This window comes from Pongo pygmaeus, chromosome 20 (assembly GCF_028885625.2).
Source record: "Pongo pygmaeus isolate AG05252 chromosome 20, NHGRI_mPonPyg2-v2.0_pri, whole genome shotgun sequence".
In the NCBI taxonomy this organism is placed as follows: Eukaryota; Metazoa; Chordata; class Mammalia; order Primates; family Hominidae; genus Pongo; species Pongo pygmaeus.
The window spans coordinates 57,203,615-57,222,663 of NC_072393.2; the positions used below are offsets into that span (position 1 = coordinate 57,203,615).

Sequence of the window (19,049 nt, forward strand, 5' to 3'; positions counted from 1 at the left end):
TATAGATGAGGAAACCAGGCCTTAGACAAGTAACTTGGGCAAGTGGCACAGCCAGGCCTCGAACCCAGATCATTTGGCTGTTAAACACCATGTTACTCTGTCTGCAAATCTGTTTCCAGGTCAGCGAGGGTGGGGAGTTCTGTTTGCCTTGTTCCCCGATGGGTCCCCAGCTCCTAGAACAGCCTGGCGTGAGTGTGCACACAGTGAATGGTCATGGGATGAGCGGACAGACCCCCGTCTCTGTCTTCCCTCGGGTCCTGATAGGCTCTTGGTTGGCAACCTTCCTAGTGTCTACCAGCCCCATGAGACACGATGACACCCATTTTACAGATGACGAAATGGAGAGAAATGAGGTCAGTTGTCTAACGTGGCATGGAAGGGCTGGGATTTGAACCCCAGTCAGCCTGACTTGATGCCTCTCTGCTTCTGATCTCATGTGTGTCGTTGATGATCCAAACTCTCTCCGGGTAATCTCTCAGACGTTTCTGAAAACTGCTTTGTGCCAGGCAGCCTCTGTGCAAACCTGGGGGCCCCTGATGCTCAGCTGATGGACAGTGAACATCCCTGCCCCACCACCCCACCTCTATTACCTCCCATTTATTTCTGTTTAAGCTCCACGGTGTACCCCAACCTTCCCCCTGTGTCTCCTCTAAGTTAGTATCCTCTCTCCAGGTGCTTGGGTCAAAGACACTTGGGAGCGTCTCTGATCCCTCCCTCCCTCCCTCTCACCTCCCATTTTGGCAGTTCCTGTCACTTAGCTCCAAAGTACATAGTAAAGAATCCACCCTCTTGTCTCCTCTCAGTCACCCTCTTCCAGGTCACCCTTATCTCTCACCTACACAGGTGCAAGAGCATCCAAACTGGTCTCGCTGCTTCCAGCCTCGACCCCCAACCCCTCCCTCCCTCGCCCTGCTAAGTCCATTCTTTCTACTCAGCAGCCAACGTCTTCTTAAAACAGTATCATGTTAAAACCTGCTTAAAACCCATCTGTGAGTCCCCACTGCAATTATAACAAAACGCAAATGCCTCCAAGGCACTTGGTGTCTGGCTTCTGTCCATCCTTCCAACCTCATCACTCCATTGTGTACTGTGCCTCTGCCCTCTGGAACTTCTTCCATCTTCTCAACATGGGAGGCGCCTTCCCAACTTAGAGGCTTGGCCTTTGCTGTTCCCTCTGCCCGGGACACGCTTCCCACCACCCTGCCTGCGATCTTCCTTCAGATTTCAGCTTAAAGGTCATCTCCTGACCACCTTCTCTAGAGCTGGCATTCCCTTCCAGTTTCTATCTCAGTTTCTTGTGGGTTTCCTTCCTACACCTTATTTCAATCTGTAATTGCTCTATTGGTTTGCGTCCTTGTTTATTATTATTGCTGGTTTTCTTCCTCTCTATGGTGTTTATTACTGTTGGATGTCTCTCATGTTTTATTTATTTACTTTCTTACTCTTACGTCTACTCTGTCTCCCACAACTTGAATGCCAGCCCTGAAAGCGCAGGGATTTTCACCATCTTTATCTGCTTCTACGCCCTGGCATATAGGAGGTGTTCAGTAAACCTTTGTGGAAGGAAGAGACATCTCTTATTAGAACTGAGGCTTCACGAGGGCAGGGACCTCGTCTATCTTGTTGCTGAATCCCTGGTGCCACGTCTGCTACCCGGCATGTGGCAGGGGCTCTATGAAAACAGGCTGAAGGAGGAAGATTATCTCAGAGCCTGTTTAGAATCTCTGCTTTTCTCCAGAATCTCTGCACTCAATGTCTCCACCTCCTCAGACCTGACAGCGATCTCCAATGACCCAGCCTCGGGAGAGCACACAGGTGGAAGATGGGGAAGCCGGTCTTTCTGAGACTGGGCTCCAAATCCCTGCAGGGGGAAGAATGCTTCTGACCCGATGGGATGAGACGCTGGCTGTTTCGCTCCACTGCCACCTTTAGTTGTGTTTATGTAGAGGCTGTGTTTGCTGAGGCCACAGGCCACAGCAAAAGTCCCTTTGTCCCCATGAAGACTGGAGCCTCCTGTTTAGCTAAAGGATCGTCTGTGTTCACTTGGGCCTCCAGCCTCAGCAGCTACCTGCCCCTGCCCTCCAGCAAAAGAATTTCCCGGGTTTACCATGGCCACCGGCATATGTGGCGAACATCCTTTTTGTTTGTTTTTGTTCAGTCTGCTTGGAAGAAACATCTCTTGGATTTACACTGCCTTTGATTACACGTAGGGCTCTTCACCCTTAGGAAACACACCCTCAGCATTGAGTAGGGTTCCCAGCTCTTGGTGAAGACTTCTTAAATGGCCCTCACATCCGTTCTCACCATCCTGACACCCTTGCCACTGCCCCAGTTTTGGCTACCAAATCCATTCCCAGACCTTTGTCCCAGCCCTCTCCCTGGCCTCCTGGCTCAGAGTCTTCCCTACTCCAGTCCTTCCTGGGCACGGCCCCAGAGGGATCTTTTTGACACCCAGAGCTGGCCCTGTCTGCTCTAGCCCTCCCTAGCGCCCCATCCCGGCCAGAAGAATTCCAGTGCTTTATGGAGGGCTGGCCACCCCCTCCACCATCCCGCACAGGGAGGAGCGGCAAAGCCTCACAGGGACTCGGGGCTCCCACACCTGCAGGCCTCTGTGCCTGCCGTTCTCTCTGCCTTGCACATTTGTCCCCATCTCGCCCTTTCCTGTGCTCATTCTTACTCATCTCCAGCTCCCGGTTTAAACATTACCTCTTTCAGGAAGCATTCCATGACGCACCACACTGAGTTAGAAGCCCCACCTCGAGCCTCCCCTGTGTCCCTCCTAAGCCCCACGGTGGCACATATCCCTCCGGGTCTTGACTTGCCAGTATCCCTGCCCGCCTCTGCTGCCAGACAGGGAGCCCATTGAGGGCAGGGACTGGGGCTGACTCAGCCGCATTGCCCCACCGCCCTGCACAGGGCTCGCCAGCTCCAAGGAGGTGTCAGGAAATGTCTGCTGCATGAATAAAGGGGTGATCAGTATCCCTCCTTTGCTCAAATATCCTCCATGGCTTCTGCAGTGCTTGGAACCAAAGCCAAGCCAAAGTCGCTTCTCCCTCTCACCTCTCTCCTCCACCTGCCCCCTCTCCTTTTTCCCTCGATCTCAGAGTTTCCACTTGCTGTTTCCTGCCAGGAACACTTTCCCAGAGACCCTCCACCCCGGTGCTCTCTGCCTCACCCTGCACCTGTCCCTGAATATCTCCTCTTTGAAGCCTCCCCGTCCCTCCTACTTAAATAGAAGTGATTATCACGATCCAACATACCATATATTTGACTTATTTTTCTCGTTTTTTTTTTTTTTTTTTTTTTTTTGTCTCTCTCTCAAGGGCATGGTTTTGTTCTGTTCACTGCTGTCACAAATCACGTGCTCAAAAAGTATTTGTTGAATGGATGACACAGGGGTCTTGAGGTCAAGGAGTGTCTGGTGTTTATACGGGGACTTAAGATCTCTGCCAACCTGTGTCTCTCACCCTTGAGGACTGGCTCAGAGACCAGCGGGCAGGTGGGCGGAGACAGCTGCGCTCCCAGTCCGGGCAGGGGAGTGGGAGACCTGGCTTTGCTGTCAATGACCACCAGATGCACAGGCGAGGTCACAGCGATCCCTTGTGGCCAGAGACGAAAAGAGCACCTTCCTCCCGCCTTTTTTTTTTTTTTTTTTTTTTTTTTTGAAACGGAGCCTGGCTCTGTCGCCCAGGCCGGAGTGCAGTGGCCAGATCTCGAGATCTCGGCTCACTGCAACCTCCGCCTCCAGGGTTCAAGTCTCAGCCTCCTGGGTAGCTGAGATTACTGGCACCTGCCACCCCGCCTGGCTAATTTTTGTATTTTTCGTAGAGGCAGGTTTCCATTTCAAACTCCTGACCTCAAGTGATCTGCCTGCCTCGGCCTCCCAAAGTGCTGGGATTTCAGGCGTAAGCCACCACGCCTAGCACCCCCAGCTCTTCAGAAGCCCCCATGAGGAAGGCTGCAAGCCCAGGCTAAGAGGGACGGCGAGCACTCACTAAATGCCAGGTGCTCTTCTAAGCACTGATATGTATTTTTAACAATAACCACAGGACGGAAGTACCATTCCTCCCCACACTGTACAGCTGAAGAACCTGCTCAAAGTCACACAGCTTTCCGGGCAGAGCTTGGTTCTGAACTCAGGCAGTCTGGGTCTAGGAAGCACATTGCAAAGCTGCACAGTCCAGTGGAGTGCCCACAGGTCCCATGTGGTGGCTGAACTGTCGGGAGTCTGGATTGAGATGGGCTGGAAGTGTAACGTATGCACTGAATTTTGAAAACTCCATATGAAAAAACACGTATAAAACGTCTCGCTTAAGTTTTAACAAACTGATTACATATTAAAATTATAATATTTTGTATAAGTGGGTCAAATAAATTTATTAAATTGTCACTTGTGTCCCTTCTCTAAAAATACGGTTATGAAAATATTTTAAATTATACATACGGTTTGCATTTTCGATTGGAGAATGCCTTAAACCACAAAAGAAATCTAACCCACTGCCCACCCCCTCATGCAGAGGGACAAACTCCAATGAACAGAAGGGGAAAGGTCCCTTGCCCAAAGCCATACGTTAAATCACTGGCATATCAGCAATAGGAACCTAGGTCCCCTGGCTTCCAGCAGGCAGCCCAGCAAAAGTGTCCAGAGCTCCAGCTCCTTTGCTGATTTGCTGCAGTGTGGCCCTGGGCAACTTACTTCACCTGTCTGGGCTGTAAGTTCATCCTTTATAAAATTGGTGCTGAAGGAACCAACCCAAATGCCCATCAATCAACGAGTGGATAAAGAAACTGTGGTGTATACATATATGATGGAATACTACTCGACCATAAAAAGGAATGAATTAACAGCATTTGCAATGACCTGGATGAGATTGGAGACTATTATTCTAAGTGAAATAACTCAGGAATGGAAAACCGAACATCCTATGTTCTCGCTGATATGTGGGAGCTAAGCTATGAGGGCGCAAAGGCATAAGAATGATACAATGGACTTTGGGGACTTGGGGGGAAGAGTGGGAGGGGGACGAGGGATAAAAGACAACAAATACAGTGCAGTGTATACTGCTTGGGTGGTGGGTGCACCAGGATCTCACAAATCACCACTAAAGAACTTACTCATGTAACCAAATACCACCTGTACCCCAACAACTTATGGAAAAATAAAATATTAAAAAATAAAAAATAAACTTTTAGATCCTTCTACATACCAGTTAAAAAAAATTGGTGCTGAAAACCCATTCCTTATGTCACTGAGCTAATGAGGAAGGCAGGCAAACTTGGCACCAGGACTGGCACACAAGCGTCATCCTATACAATTGATCTTGATCATCTTGCACCCCCTACAGCTCATTCTCCTCACAGCAGCTGGACTAACTTTTAGAAAATGGAAATTGGACCTACTGCTGGGACCAAAGCCCTCCAAAGACCTACCATCACTCTTAAAATACAAGTCTTTCTCGCCAACAGAAGACCATGCACGGCCCATCCCTGCTTAGTGGCTTGTTTCATCTCTTGCTATTCTCCTCCTCACCCACTCTGTTCCCGCCACACTGGACTTGCTGTTCCTTGCACTTGCAAGCTGATTCCCACCCCTCCAGGCTTTTGCACCGGCAGTTCCCTCCACCAGGAAAGCTCTTCCCCCAAATGGCTCCATGCTTTGTTCTTTTGCTTCTGTAGGTCTGTGCATAACGTCACTTCCTCCAAGGCCCTTCCTTCCCTGACCCCTGTGGAAACAAGCTCTTCCTGTCTCTCTCTCTCATCATTTTTTTTTTTTTAATTTGTAGCATTCATCACTACCTGACATTACATATTGATGTGCTTACTGTCCATTTCTCCCAGACTGAACTTCATGAGGGCAGGGATTTGTCTCCTGTTCACTGCCATGTTCCTAGAACCCAGAGGAGTGCCTGATGCAAAGGAGGTGCTCATACACATGTTTTGAGTGAATCATCTAGTCCTTGCCCTCCAGCCCAAGTTTGGGTGGCCACACAGTGAGGACAGGACTGAGAAGCAGGGGTTTGCGAGAATACTAAGCCCTGGGTTGGGTGGTGGGAGGAGAGAATTGAGAAGCCTTCTAGGAGGACCCTGGAGGATCTGAGCAGGGTGATGGGAAGAAGGGGCATTTCTGACAAGAAGCCAGCCCAGCAAGTCCTGGAGGTGGGACTGAGAGCACCATCTCCCCGGGAAGTTTGAGATTCTCACAACCTCCCCGTACCTGTACAGGACAGCAACCCTGAAACCTAGCGCCCCCTGGTGGTCAGACAGTAACATGAACGACCAAGTCCAAGTGGTCACCATTTATTAAGCACCTCAACTTCTTTGATCTTCCATTTCCTCCCAATGGCGCCTTGATGCGGGGGGGGGGGGGGGGGGCGGGGGGGAAGGGGGCTGATTACATTTGCAGAGGAGAAATGGGAGATGAAAGAGGCTAAGTCACCGACAGGCTCACACAACCCTGCCTCCAGAGTCCAAGGTTTGGGGAGCCCATCCAACCCCTCCTCACCCATCACAGAGATACCAGGAGAGATTCGAGAGGGGATGGGTGGGGGAGGGCCAATTCCACAACCTGCGATATTCGAGAGCTTTGGAGGGAGCCCTCGGTGTGACCCCTTCCGACTGGGTGTCTTAGGGCCATTTTACCACTTCAGGCTACAGCCAGTGAGGCCGTGGTGGAGACGAAATGAGGGTGCAGTGCACGCTGCACACGAAGCGCTGGAAGGGAGGCATTGTGACGGCGGCTGTGAATGGCGTGTGTCCATCAAGTCATGTCACTCCGCTTACCCCACTGCGGGCAAACAAGAAACATCAGGAATCTGGTGCTCAAGGAGGGTCAGGACCATGCTGAGCGCACCCAGAACCAGCAGAGGCACTGGGCAGGAGGTCCCCAACCAACCCCCACTCGCTCAGGAATCACAAGGTGTTCAGCCCCATCCTCCCTGAGACCCAGAAGTCCACGACCCCAGGCCCTCCTTCCTCAGCCACAGATGTCTAGGGTCCCCAGTCCCACTTCTAGGCCTAGTCCTGGCCCTCTCCTCTCTCAGACCTAGGATGGCCCCCCAGCCCCCTCCTCCCTCTGAGCCAGAAGCCCAGTTCGAGACCCTTCTTCCCTGAGACCTCGAAGTCTGGGGTCCCAGCTTCTTCAGGGTTTCAGGTCAGTGGGCCCCCGTCTCCTTCCCAACCCCACATGGAAGGCCAGGTAAGGTAACGGGTTTATTCACAGTGTCATTTACAGGCAGCCCCTACCCCGGGGCATCAGATCCCGGCGGGAGGCCCGAAGTCGCTAGAAGGTGGGGACGGCCTTGGAGGCAGGGGGCCGGACCGGATCCCCGGGCGTCCCCGGCGTCGCCTCCTCGTCCAGACCCCGGCGGCCCTTGCCGATGGCCAGGCGGGGCCGGCCGCGGTTCAGGCCGTCCAGGAGCGCGCAGGCCTGGCAGAGCGTGCGGCTGGCCAGCGCCCCACAGCGGGAGCAGGCGCCGGGGCGCGGGGGCCGCGCGGCCGGGGCCAGCGCCAGGCGCTCGGCCGAGTGCACGAGGTCCAGCACCGCCGACGGCCGCGCAGCCTCCAGGCGCTTGAGCAGGTCCCGGGCGTGGCCGCGGAAGGCCTGGGGCGCGTAGACGCACTCCTCGGAGAAGTAGTCGAGGCGGCGGAAGTGCGCGTACAGCACCACCTCCTTCTGCGACGCGAACTGCAGCGGGCGGCAGCGCGGCAGGGCGCCCCCCTCGCCCGGAGAGCCCAGGCCCCCGCCCCGGGCCAGCCGCCCCGCGTCGCCCCGCAGAAAGTTCATGAGCACGGTCTCCGCCATGTCGTCGGCGTTGTGACCTGGTGGGGAGAGAAGGGAGCGGGTGAGGTGGGGCGCGGAGGGCGCTGCTGGCCAGGGAGCCCCCCGGGGAACCGAGGGTCCACCAGGACTCAGAGAGAGACTGGGAGGGGAGACCCACGGAGACCCAGGGCACAGTGGGGCCGCCAGGACCCAGAGAGAGACGGCGACGGGGAGAGCAAGCCATGGAGACAGACCCCCAAACATGGTGCGACAGCCAGAATACAGAGACAGGGAGGGGGAGACAGAGCCATGGAGACCCCTTGGGCACTGTGGGCAACCAGGGCCCAGAGAGAGACGGGGAGGGGAAGAGCGAGCCATGGAGACCCTCCGGGAACCGTGAAGCAGCCAGGTGCAGGCTGGAGGTGGACACAACAAAAAATCAAAGAGAAACATAAGCCCCCCTGGCGCAACTTGGGGGTGCCTTCATGTACCACCCGCCTACTGCATAGCGGACCCTTGTGCTAGTTGCCCTTTCATATAGGGAGTAAAAGTGCATTATGCTGCTAATAACCTTATCAGCCTCAGTTAAAACCGTAATTCAAACTGTCCACAAAAATCAGAATGGCATTTAAGGCATTTAACCGAGATTCTCAGGAGAGCTGGTGGGGTAGGCAGGCTGCTCTCTCCCCCACCGCCTAGGGAATCCATGGCCTAATTCTGGGAACCTGTTAATATGTTTGGTTGTAGGGCAAAGGGGAATTAAGGTTGCAAGTTGAATTGGGGCTGCTAATCAGCTGACTTTACAATAGGGACAGAATGGTGCGTTATCCAGGTGCGCTCAAGTTAATCACAAAGACCATTAGAGTGGAGGACGGAGGCAGAAAAGGGAGAGATAGGACCATGGAGACCTTTGAACATAGTGGGCAGCCAGGACCCAGAGAGAGATGGGGAGGGGGAGCCTGAGCCATGGAGCCCCTCTGGCACCGTAGGACAGCCAGGACCCAGAGACTGGGAGAGGGAGATGGGGCCATGGAGCCCCCCTGGGCACTGTGGTACAGCCAGGTGGTGGCTGGAGGTGGACACAGCAGGAATCGAGAGGGGAACACACACAAGCTCCCTGGGGAACTTGGGGATACCTCATTTGCCACCCGCCTACTGCATATGGGGGGTGTCAGGGCAGCGGCAAAGTTAGAGTGATGCAACGGTGTAGGACTCAACCTGCCATCCTTGGCTTTGAAAATGGAGGAAGAGCCGGGCACAGTGGCTCATGCCTGTGATCCCAGCACTTTAGGAGGCCAAGGTGGGAGAATCACCTGAGGCCATGAGTTCGAGACCAGCCTGGCCAACATGGCGAAACCCCCATCTCTACTAAAAATACAAAAATTAGCAGGTCATGGTGGCAGGCACCTGTAACCCCAGCTGAGGCATGAGAATCTCTTGAACCTGGGAGGCAGAGGTTGCAGTGAGCCGAGATCGCTCCAACTGCACTCCAGCCTGGGCTCCACAGCAAGACTCTGTCTCAAAAGAAAAAAAAAGAAAAGAAAATGGAGGAAGGGACCATCAGCCAGGAATTTGGGCAGCCTCCGGAAGCTGGAAAAGGCAAGGAAATGGACCCCCTTGCCCCAGAGCCTCCAGGAGAAACGCAGCATTGTTGACACTTTGATTTTAGCCCGGTGAGACTTCCCAGACTTCTATCTACAGAACTACAAGATAATAAATCTGTGTTGTTTAAAGCTGTGAAATTTGAAGTAATTTGTTACAGCAGCCAGAGAAAACAAATGGTTCTTGACACAGAGCCTCTGACAACACAGACTGTAGTTTTTTTTCATTTTGTTTTAGTGTGTGTGTGCGTGTGTGTGTGTGTGTGTTTGAGACAGGGTCTCACTTTAGTGCCCAGGCTGGAGGACAGTGGCACGATCTCAGCTCACTGCAACCTCCGTCTCCAGGGCTTAAGTGATCCCCCTGCCTCAGCCTCCAGAGTAGCTGGGACCACAGGTGTGTGCCACCACGCCCAGCTAATTTTTGTATTTCTGTACAGACGCAGTTTCTCCATGTTAGCCAGGCTGGTCTTGAACTCCTCTGAGCTCAAGTGATCCACCTGCCTCGGCCTCCCAAAGTGGCTGGGATTACTGGCATGTGTCACCACCCCTGTAATCACTGCAGTGTTTTTGTGTTATCTTTGTTTAGAAGTAACAGTGAGAAATATTTACGCACCGGTCACCATGAAATTGAAGCTCAACTTGTTCTGTGTCTTGTCAAGTTATACTTGAGTCTGTATCAGTGGTTCTCAATCTGGGATGAGTCTGCCCTTCTTCCCTCCCCTAGAGACATTTGGCAATGGCTGGAGACATTTCTGTTTGTCAGGTTGGGGGTGGGGCACTACTATTAAATAGCATCTAGTGGGTAGAGGCCAGGGATGCTGCTAAAATCCTATAACGCAGAGGACAGCTCCCTAACAACAAACTATCTGGCCCCACATATCAATAGGGCTGAAGTTGAGAGGCCCTGGTCTATATGCTAAAAACCCTCCAAGAACTTGGCTCTAATTGTGTTTGTAGTAATGGTTACCTTCCAGAGACCTGCCAAGCCCTGTGACCTTGAGATCGGGCACGTTTGCTACTGCAAACGACATCTGGTTGAATGTTTATTGACTTAAAGTTGTAAACCACATTAATAGGGGAGACTGGATTTGCTCCACACCTTGTCATTCCAAACCCACTTAAGAGCTCCCAGTTTTGTAATAATTATTACAATTATTATACTACGCCTTTGAAAATGGAGTGTATAAACAAAGGGTAGAAATCACCTTGCAAGTCAGGGATTTTTCTGGAAGGCTTCATTACTTTTAGAAGTAGAATTAATAAGTGATTCTATCAAATTAACTTTAAAACCCGAGGCAGCCTCTCATTCTTTTTTTTTTTTTTTTCCCCAGCTGGAATCTTGCTCTGTCACCCAGGCTGGAGTGCAGTGGCGTCATCTCGACTCACTGCAACCTCCGCCTCCCGGGTTCAAGCAATTCTCCTGCCTCAGCCTCCCGAGTAGCTGGGATTACAGGCGCTCACCATCACACTCAGCTAATTTTTGTATTCTTAGTAGAGACGGGGTTTCACCATGTTGTCAGGCTGGCCTCGAACTCTTGACCTTGTGATCCGCCTGCCTCAGCCTCCCAAAGTGCTGGGATTACAGGCGAGAGCCACTGTGCCCGGCCGAAGCCTTTCGTTCTTTCCATACGCTGTCTGCTCTTGTATGGAAAGGATTATTCTTCCCATTTTCAATCACAGAGATCTAGGGATTTCTCCAAAGTTACTCAGTAAGGAAAGGGCCACACCAGTGAATGAAGCTCAGTAAGCCTTCCCCAGAGCCAGTGGCCCTACCTAGCATGGTGGCAGATGACAGACTCAGAACTACTTTTGCCTTCATATGCTTTGAGTGTGCTGATCGTCTCCAACCATCATCTCTCACCTCCATCACCGCAGCTGGCTTCCCACTGACTGGTCTCCTTGGCTTTGTCCCTGCCCCTCCAACCCAGGTTCCTCACCATGGCCTGGGTGAGCTTTTCAAAGTGAAACTCTCTTCATGTCACTTTTACTGGTTCCACCACAGCCTACAGGGTAAGGCCTGACCTCTTCCAGCTCTCCAGCCTCCCCTGCCCTTGCTTTCTGGGCTCCAGCCACACTGGACTTCTTGGGGTAGCCCAAATTGGCTTTTCGCAGGCCAATAACCTCTCCCCAGTTCTTACCCCCTTTACCTCTTCACTGTGAGCCTTCAGATTTCAAAACAGTTCCTTGACCCCACTCCTTCCATGTCATAGGGTTCTCTGTGTGTACACATAGTCCATAACATGTCCATACATGGTCAATAACATGTATAATGTTTCTCATTTTGTACCTGATAACCATGCAAAGGTAGGAACTTGTGCATAACTGTATTCTCAGCCCTAGCCTGACAACGATGATGATAATAGCATGTATAAAATGTGTAATCTATATTATATCATACAGGTTATGTAACATAACTATAATATAGATAACGTTATACTTCTACTGACTCATCTAATTGTCATAACAAGTTTATGAGCTGGGTACCATTCATAGTCCTGTTTTAGGGATGGGGTGAAACAGAAGTACAGAGTGGTTAAGAACTTTGGTATGGCCACAGTTGGGATCCGGCATATAGCAGAAACTTAGCATCTGTTTGTTGAAGGAATGGATGAAAAAGAGAGAATAAAAAAGTTATCTTCCAGCACTTTGGGAGGCCGAGGTGGGTGGATCACGAGGTCAGAAGATCGAGACTCTCCTGGCTAACATGGTGAAACCCCGTCTCTACTAAAAATACAAAAAATTAGCTGGGCATGGTGGCAGACGCCTGTAGCCCCAACTACTCGGGAGGCTGAGCCAGGAGAACAGCGTGAATCCGGGAGGCAGAGCTTACAGTGAGCCGAGATCGCGCCACTGCACTCCAGCCTGGGAGACAGAGCGAGACTCCGTCTCAAAAAAAAAAAAAAAGTTATCAAAGAGGAGAGGCCAACCAAGAAAAGGAATTAAGAGATGGAGATACTTTTTAGAGAAAGAACTGGATTCTGAAAGGTGGACCATAAGAGATCATAGAAACACTTAAAAATAAGTAAAGAACCAGAGATCTAATCTCCAGAGATTTTCACCTCCCACCCCTTTGGCAATCTGTGGAGACCAAGACGGTGGCCAAGACCCAAAAACCTTTGCGATCACTGCCTGGCCCCTCTGTCTCCCCAGCGTCTTGAACCTTGAAAGGGCCCCAGCCCCAAACTGGAGCATGCGCACTTCACATCTCCGTACAGGGATCCTCCAGTTAAGCCACCAGGGTCTCCTCGCCGGCTTCTGGAGCGTGCGCCTGAGTCCCCTTTCAGGTCCCGCCTCCTCGCCAGTGCATGCGCCCCACTGCCTCCGAGAGTGCCGCTCTGCGGCCGGTACTACGCTCACCTGTCACGATGTGCGTGGCTCCCACGCGGCGCGCCCCTTCCTCCAGCGCCCGGCGCCGCAGCACTCCACAGAAGGTGCAGCAGGAGCGGCTGCGGCCGGAGCCGGCTGTGCTGCGGGCCACGGCGTCCATCGTCCAGCCCCCGAAGAGGTCTTCGTAGGCCACGACAGTGAGCGGCAACTCCCAGCGCGCCGCCTGGCGCCGCACGGCCGCCAGCGCCGCGTCTCGGTAGCCACCGATGCCCTCATCGACGGCCACGAGCTGCAGTGAGATGCCCAGGCGCGGCGCCAGCGCGCGCAGCACGTGCGCCAGCACCGTGGAGTCCTTGCCGCCCGAGGCGCCCACGGCCACCACCGCGCCGGGCGGCAGCAGGCGGCCGGCGAGCACCGTGTGCAGCACCTCGGCCTCGAAGGCGGCGCAGAAGCAGGCACCGCACAGCGCTTGGCCCGAGCGCGGACGGCGGAGGGCGGCGCGTGCAGCGTGGCAGGAGGCGCACGGCGGGGCGGGCATTGCGGGAGGGGTCGGCTTCTCCTAGACAGGGAGAGAGAGGAGGTGGGTTACACGTGGATTCCGGATTGCAGGGTCCCTGCCATCGGGGAGATTGTCTGGATTGCACCTCTGCCCGGAATAGACCAGGGAGACGTGTGCGTGAGTGGAGCAGCTTCTTCTAGCGCTGGGGATAGGATGGTTATAAATAGGTCCGGTGTAAGGAAGCCACTGCTTTAGGGAAGGCTTCTTGGATTGCACCCATTATGCACGAAGAAGAGAAGTAGCTTAAGAAGCTGGCTTCATGGGTAAAAAGAGGGAGCGACAAGCAGGTTATACCCAGGATTAGGTTGTGTCCTGTGCAGAGGGATGGGGGTGTATATTAAGGCCCATTTGTCACAACCTCCAGGGAGGCCACCCTTGTTACAGCCCTGATCAGGACAAGGTAGGTATCATTGGCCTGGGCCACCAGGGCTGTTAAAAGCCCTTGGGAGGTGAGGGGTTTATGACTCTAAGGGCAGAGGGAGGCCAGGGGACTGAAGCTCTGTGCAGCGGGAGGTGGAAAACAGGAAAGGCCAATTGATTTCACTTTGTAGGGTGGGATACGGTCTCCAGGAATGGGTTCTGATTGCATCCTATGAAAGGCAGGGTGATCACCTTCTCCAGGGAACACAGGCAGCCTGGATCACACCTCTCGGGAGACCAGCTGGGGTTGCACACATTTTGAGGGTGAGAAAATGGGTGGGCCTCCAAGATTGAACTCAACCCTGCTCTGGTATCAGAATGCCCCACAAGCTTCTGTGGTCTCATCAAGACATGGATCAGCCCATCTTTGACCTTCATCTGTTATCTTTCCTACTTCATCCTTTCCCATCCAGCCAAGACTCCAACCCTCCAGTCAAATCTTGGTCCTGCCTGCCTGGTGAACCCATAAAAACTCCCCAGGCTCAGTTCCCCTCCCCAAGCCACCATCACCTCCAGCCTGGACTACTGCAGTCACCTCCTTGCCATTCAGAGCAGGTCACACTGCTTCTAGGATTTACCACAATGTGTAGAATTATTTTATGTGACTATATATTTACCATCTCTAACTTCTATGAGGGCAGAGACCAGTGCCACTCAGATGTCTAATAGGCATCTTAAAACCCAAATTCCTGATTCCTCTAACCCAACGTGCTTCTCCTGGAGTACAGGGCAGCTCCATCCTTCTAGCTGCTCAGGCCAGAAGCTTTGGGGTCTAGGACCCTGGACTGCTCTTTCTCTCACTGTACTTGTCACGCTCCCAGTGGGTGGTACCAAATTGCAAGGCCAAGTCCGGACCTTTTCAAACTCCAGGTACCTAAATGAAATTTAGCAAATCCTGTTTGAATGTAGTTTCAAAACAGCCAAACACTTAGGACCGTCTCCACGGCAGCACCCTAGTCTGGTCTGTCTCTCTCCTGGACGGCTGCACGGGGCTCCCCTGCTCCCACCTTGCCTCCTCTGCAAACACTCCTTCACATAACAGCCAGTGGGATCATGCCCTGAATCTTCTCGGCATCCTCCCCTGGAGCCCATCTCACTTTAGTATAATGACTGCTAATGGCTGATGAGGCCCTACATGTCTGGCTCCTTGTTTCTCCAACCTCCTCTCCTTCAGCCTTGATGTCGTTTCCTCTGACACCTGAGGAATACTCCTGCTCCAGATGTTTGCACTGGCTCTCCCCTCTGCCCTGAGTACTCTTCCTGCCAGTGAGCCCAAGAAGCAGCCCTTAGGACTCATCTGCAGTGACCATCAGGCACATCTGTCACAGCTGAGCAGCAACTCTTGGAATCTTTCCTCCCCCGACTTTTGACTCACTCCTTCTGTGCTCCTGGATTTCCTGCTCAATTCTCTCTTGGGGAGGCCTCTTCATGTCCTCAGGTCCTGCCTAGTACCCATCTCTTTCCATTCTTTTAAAGATTTTTAGATTTTTATTTTTTATTTTTTGAGATGGAGTCTGGCTCTGTGACCCAGGCTGGAGTGCAGTGGCACAATCTCAGCTCACTGTAACCTCTGCCTCCCAGGGTCAAGTGTTTCTCCTGCCTCAGCCACCCGAGTAGCTGGGACTACAGGCGTGTACCACCATGCCTGGCTAATTTTCTTTTTTTTGTATTTTTAGTAGAGACGGGGTTTCACCATGTTGGCCAGGCTGGTCTTGAACTCCTGACCTCAAGTGATCCGCCCGCCTCGGCCTCCCAAAGTGCTGGGATTACAGCTGTGAGCCACTGTGCCCAGCCTCTTTCCATTCTTATGAGCGCCTCTGAATCATGATATTCAGATGTCCCTCCTGGCTGGTCCTCCACATGGCTGGGGCACCTTTCAGATGTTCAGACCCTAAGTGCCCAGACAACCTATTTCTTCCTCGAAAGGCAGAAACCTGTTCTTGCCCATCTGTTCCCTCTCTTCTGAGAGCAGCCACCACCTTTCATCCAGCACATCTGCAGGACAGGATGTAATGTCACCCTGGACTCATCTCTCCTCACCCCCTAAATCTAAAGTCACCCAGTCCTGGGGGTCCACGTCCTGAGGAAGGGAGACCCTCACAGGGGACAAGGCTGCAGAAGTTAGCAGAGCCTCATAGGCCTTGATGTGGAATTTTAGGTTTATTCACGAGGAGATGGGAGCCTTGGGAGGTGTTTGAACAGGAAAGTGGTATGGTCTGACATGTTTTAAAAGGATTCCTAGACTGGTCAATATAGCGAGACCCCATCTCTAAAATAAATAAATAAATAAATTAGCTGCACCTGGTGGCACAGGCCTGTAGTCCCAGCTACTCAGGAGGCCAAGGCAGGTGGATCACTTGAGCCCAGGAGTTCAAGGCTGCAGTGAGCCATGATCGCACCAGTGCACTCCAGTGTGGGTGATAGAGACCTTGTCTCAAATAAAAAAAAAAAAAGTGGGATTCGTTTGGCTGCTGTGTGGGGAGGACTGTTGGTTGTCAGGGACAAGGACAGAAGGCTGGAGGTCAGCACAGTAGACAGGAGTGGTGGCAGTAGAGGTGGGAAGAAGTGAAATTTTGGATCTATTTTGAAGGTGGAGCCCACAGGACTTGTATAAGACATTGGAGTGGGGACTGGGGCAACGACGAGAGAAAGTGATGAAGGGTAACTTTGAGGTTCTGGCCTGAGCATTGGAGGGACGGTGGGGCCATTTTGTGAGGGGAGAAGACCAGGAATTCCATTTGGACATATCAGGTTTGACATGCGTGTTAAGCGTCCTCCCTCAAAGACTTTATGGACCCTAGTCACTGAGTCGAGCGCCTCCACCAGGGCCCTCAGAGCTGCCCTGATCCTGACTAGCTGTCACTGGTGACAGGTCTGTCTCTCTGCTTCTTCAAGGCAGGGACAGGGTTGGTCTGGTGCCCTCGCTCCCGCCGCCTTGCGCAGAGTCGGTGCTCAGTAAACATCTGTAGGATGAGGGAATAATAAATGCTCCCAGAAGAGAGGCCGCGGACCCCAGGGAGGCCTCTGGATTGCAGCCTTGCCAAAAGGACAGATAATGTGTGGCATGGGGGCGGGGACAGGCAGATAGTAACATAGGGGCGGGGGCAAGCAGATGGTCTTATCCTGTCTTGGGGAAGGCAGTGGCCCGGTAAGAGACAGGCCGAACTGCAGCGTTCAAAGTGGGAATCCTGGCTACAAGGCCTCAGGGACACGGGCGCTGGGAAATCACAGAGGCCTTACGCTCGAAGAGACCCTCAACCCTCCCACGGCACCGCAACAAAGAGCCGGAGTCCACATGCCGACCCACCGCAGGAGGAAATACTCACCCGGGCAGAACTCTGTGCTGGGACGCCCACACTGCCCGCCACTCGGAAGCCTGGCACGGAAGTGACTCCGAGACTACCACTCCCACGAGATCTTGGGGCTTTCTTGCCTAGAACTCCCAGAAGCCCATGCGACACTTCCGCTGGATGCGCCCGCGGCTCTGGAGTCCCGCTTGGCCTACAACTCCCAGAAACACTTGCATTGCTCTTTCTGCCGCCCCCAAAATACACGGCCCCCCATCCCCCCGCGTTTACTTTCTGCGCCTGCGCGCGGGCGCAGGGCGCGGCGGAGCTGCGTGTACTGTTGTTGTCAGGGCAGCGCGCTGTCACCCGGCAGGTTGCTGGATGGGCGAAGTAGTTGTATTCTGATTAACTGATTTTGTGGGATTATTATAGGATTTTAAGGGGATTACAGGGCCTATGATTTCTGCCCTTTGAGGCGGGGTTGCGGGTGGGAATTGAAGGTGGAACTGCACGGGTTGGTGGCTAGTGTGAAAGGCGCAGATAGCGCATGCGCAGAGCAGACTTCGCGGATTGGAGTGGAACTCCGCGCGCTCGCGGGGGCGGTGGTGATGCGCGTGCTGGAGACCCAGACTCTAAACGGAAGGATCCAAAGACCCTTCTCACCTAACCCAGGAGCCCAGAGGCTCAGAGACTCAGACCCTTGAGACTAAGGGGGTTAAAAACGCAGACCCCTGGCACCAAAGCACCTGAGAGAACCAGTAGACCTGGAGACAACCGTCTGCACCCTAGACACACGGATCTGGAGGCCTCCACCCTCCCCACAAGGCCCAAGGGCCTTGAAGACCCCGGTGACTCAAATATCGGGGCACAAGGAGTCTAAGGACTCAGATATCTGAGACCCTTGAGACCCGGGTCCCCAAACCTAGGTCCTCAAAAAAACTGAGGCTCAAAATTCCTCTAGATGGCGCGGTGGCTTACGCCTGTAATCCCAGCACTTTGGGAGGATGAGGCGGGTGGATCACGAGGTCAAAAGATGGAGACTATCTTGGCCAACATGGTGAAACCCCATCTCTACTAAAAATACAAAAATTAACTGGGCGTAGTGGCGCGCGCCTGTAGCTCCAGCTACTCGGGAGGCTGAGGCCGGAGAATGGCTTGAACCCAGAAGGCAGAGGTTGCAGTGAGCCGAGATCGCGCCACTGCACTCCAGCCTGGCCACCGAGTGAGACTCTGTCTCAAAAAAAAAAAAAAAAAAATCCTCTAGATTAAGGGACCACCAGAGCCTTAGACTGAGATGTGGAGATGTGCAGAGAGCCCCAGGATGTGTAGGTCTACGGCGGGTGATGACGTGAGAAGGCACCCCATGCACCCTGTAGCCCATTTTTTCCCCCATAACAGGAAACCATGATGCCTTCCTTTCATATTAAATGAGCTCCGTAAGGTCACTGTTAAGCCTTATCATGGGCCGGTTCTCTTCATCTGTGTGAGTTGGTTCATTTGTTGAATTTATTTCCTGAGGTCTCCTTGTGCCAGGCTGCCCCTGGGCTAGGTTTAGGTGACACAAATGAATCAGACTTGGTTACTGTCCTCTAAGCATCCCCCACCCCTTACACCACCACTCTGTCCTCCTGTTGGGGGAGACAGGGACTTAGTCAGTATGGAGTGATAAAGCTTGACATGGAAGTATTAAGAGCCTTGAAAGCTCAATTTCAATCACTGCCAGCCAGAGTGTCAGAAAAAAAAAAATTTCAACAAAGGCTGCTATGTGCTATGTGTCATCTCAGTTTGTTCATCTGTAAAAGGAGGGCAATAATAGCCTGCCTCATAGGATTTATGCGAAGTCAAATTGAATTAACAACACCTCTAAAGAATTTAGAACAGCTTCTGGCACATAGTATGTGCTCAACAAGTGGTTATTATTCTCATCTCAATTCTCATAACATTAAGATTATATGTTACATATGAGTTGGGTACAGTTGTAATTCTTCTTCTTCTTCTTTTTTTTTTTTTTTTTTTTGAGATGGAGTCTCACTATGTCACCCAGGCTGGAGTGCAGTGGTGCGATCTCGGCTCACTGCAACCTCCACCTTCTGGGT

General features: G+C 52.7%; 1 protein-coding gene across 2 annotated transcripts; it reads right to left on the reverse strand.

Annotated features, from left to right (window-relative positions):
• Window positions 1-977: 977 nt before the first annotated feature.
• On the reverse strand, window positions 978-17,111 carry CTU1 (cytosolic thiouridylase subunit 1). 2 transcript variants are annotated; one of them, XM_054464519.2, is made up of 4 exons: window positions 16,993-17,111; window positions 12,718-13,246; window positions 7,243-7,818; window positions 978-6,784 (listed from the first exon to the last, which is right to left on the reverse strand). In XM_054464519.2, exons 2-3 carry the CDS (start codon window positions 13,223-13,225, stop codon window positions 7,280-7,282), a joined length of 1,047 nt encoding a protein of 348 aa, XP_054320494.2. In that variant the 5' UTR covers window positions 13,226-13,246; window positions 16,993-17,111; the 3' UTR covers window positions 978-6,784; window positions 7,243-7,279. The 2 variants fall into 2 exon arrangements, with proteins under 2 accessions (XP_054320494.2, XP_054320493.2); XM_054464518.2 differs by lacking the exon at window positions 978-6,784 and having other exon boundaries at window positions 7,197-7,818.
• Between the last annotated feature and the right edge of the window lie 1,938 nt (window positions 17,112-19,049).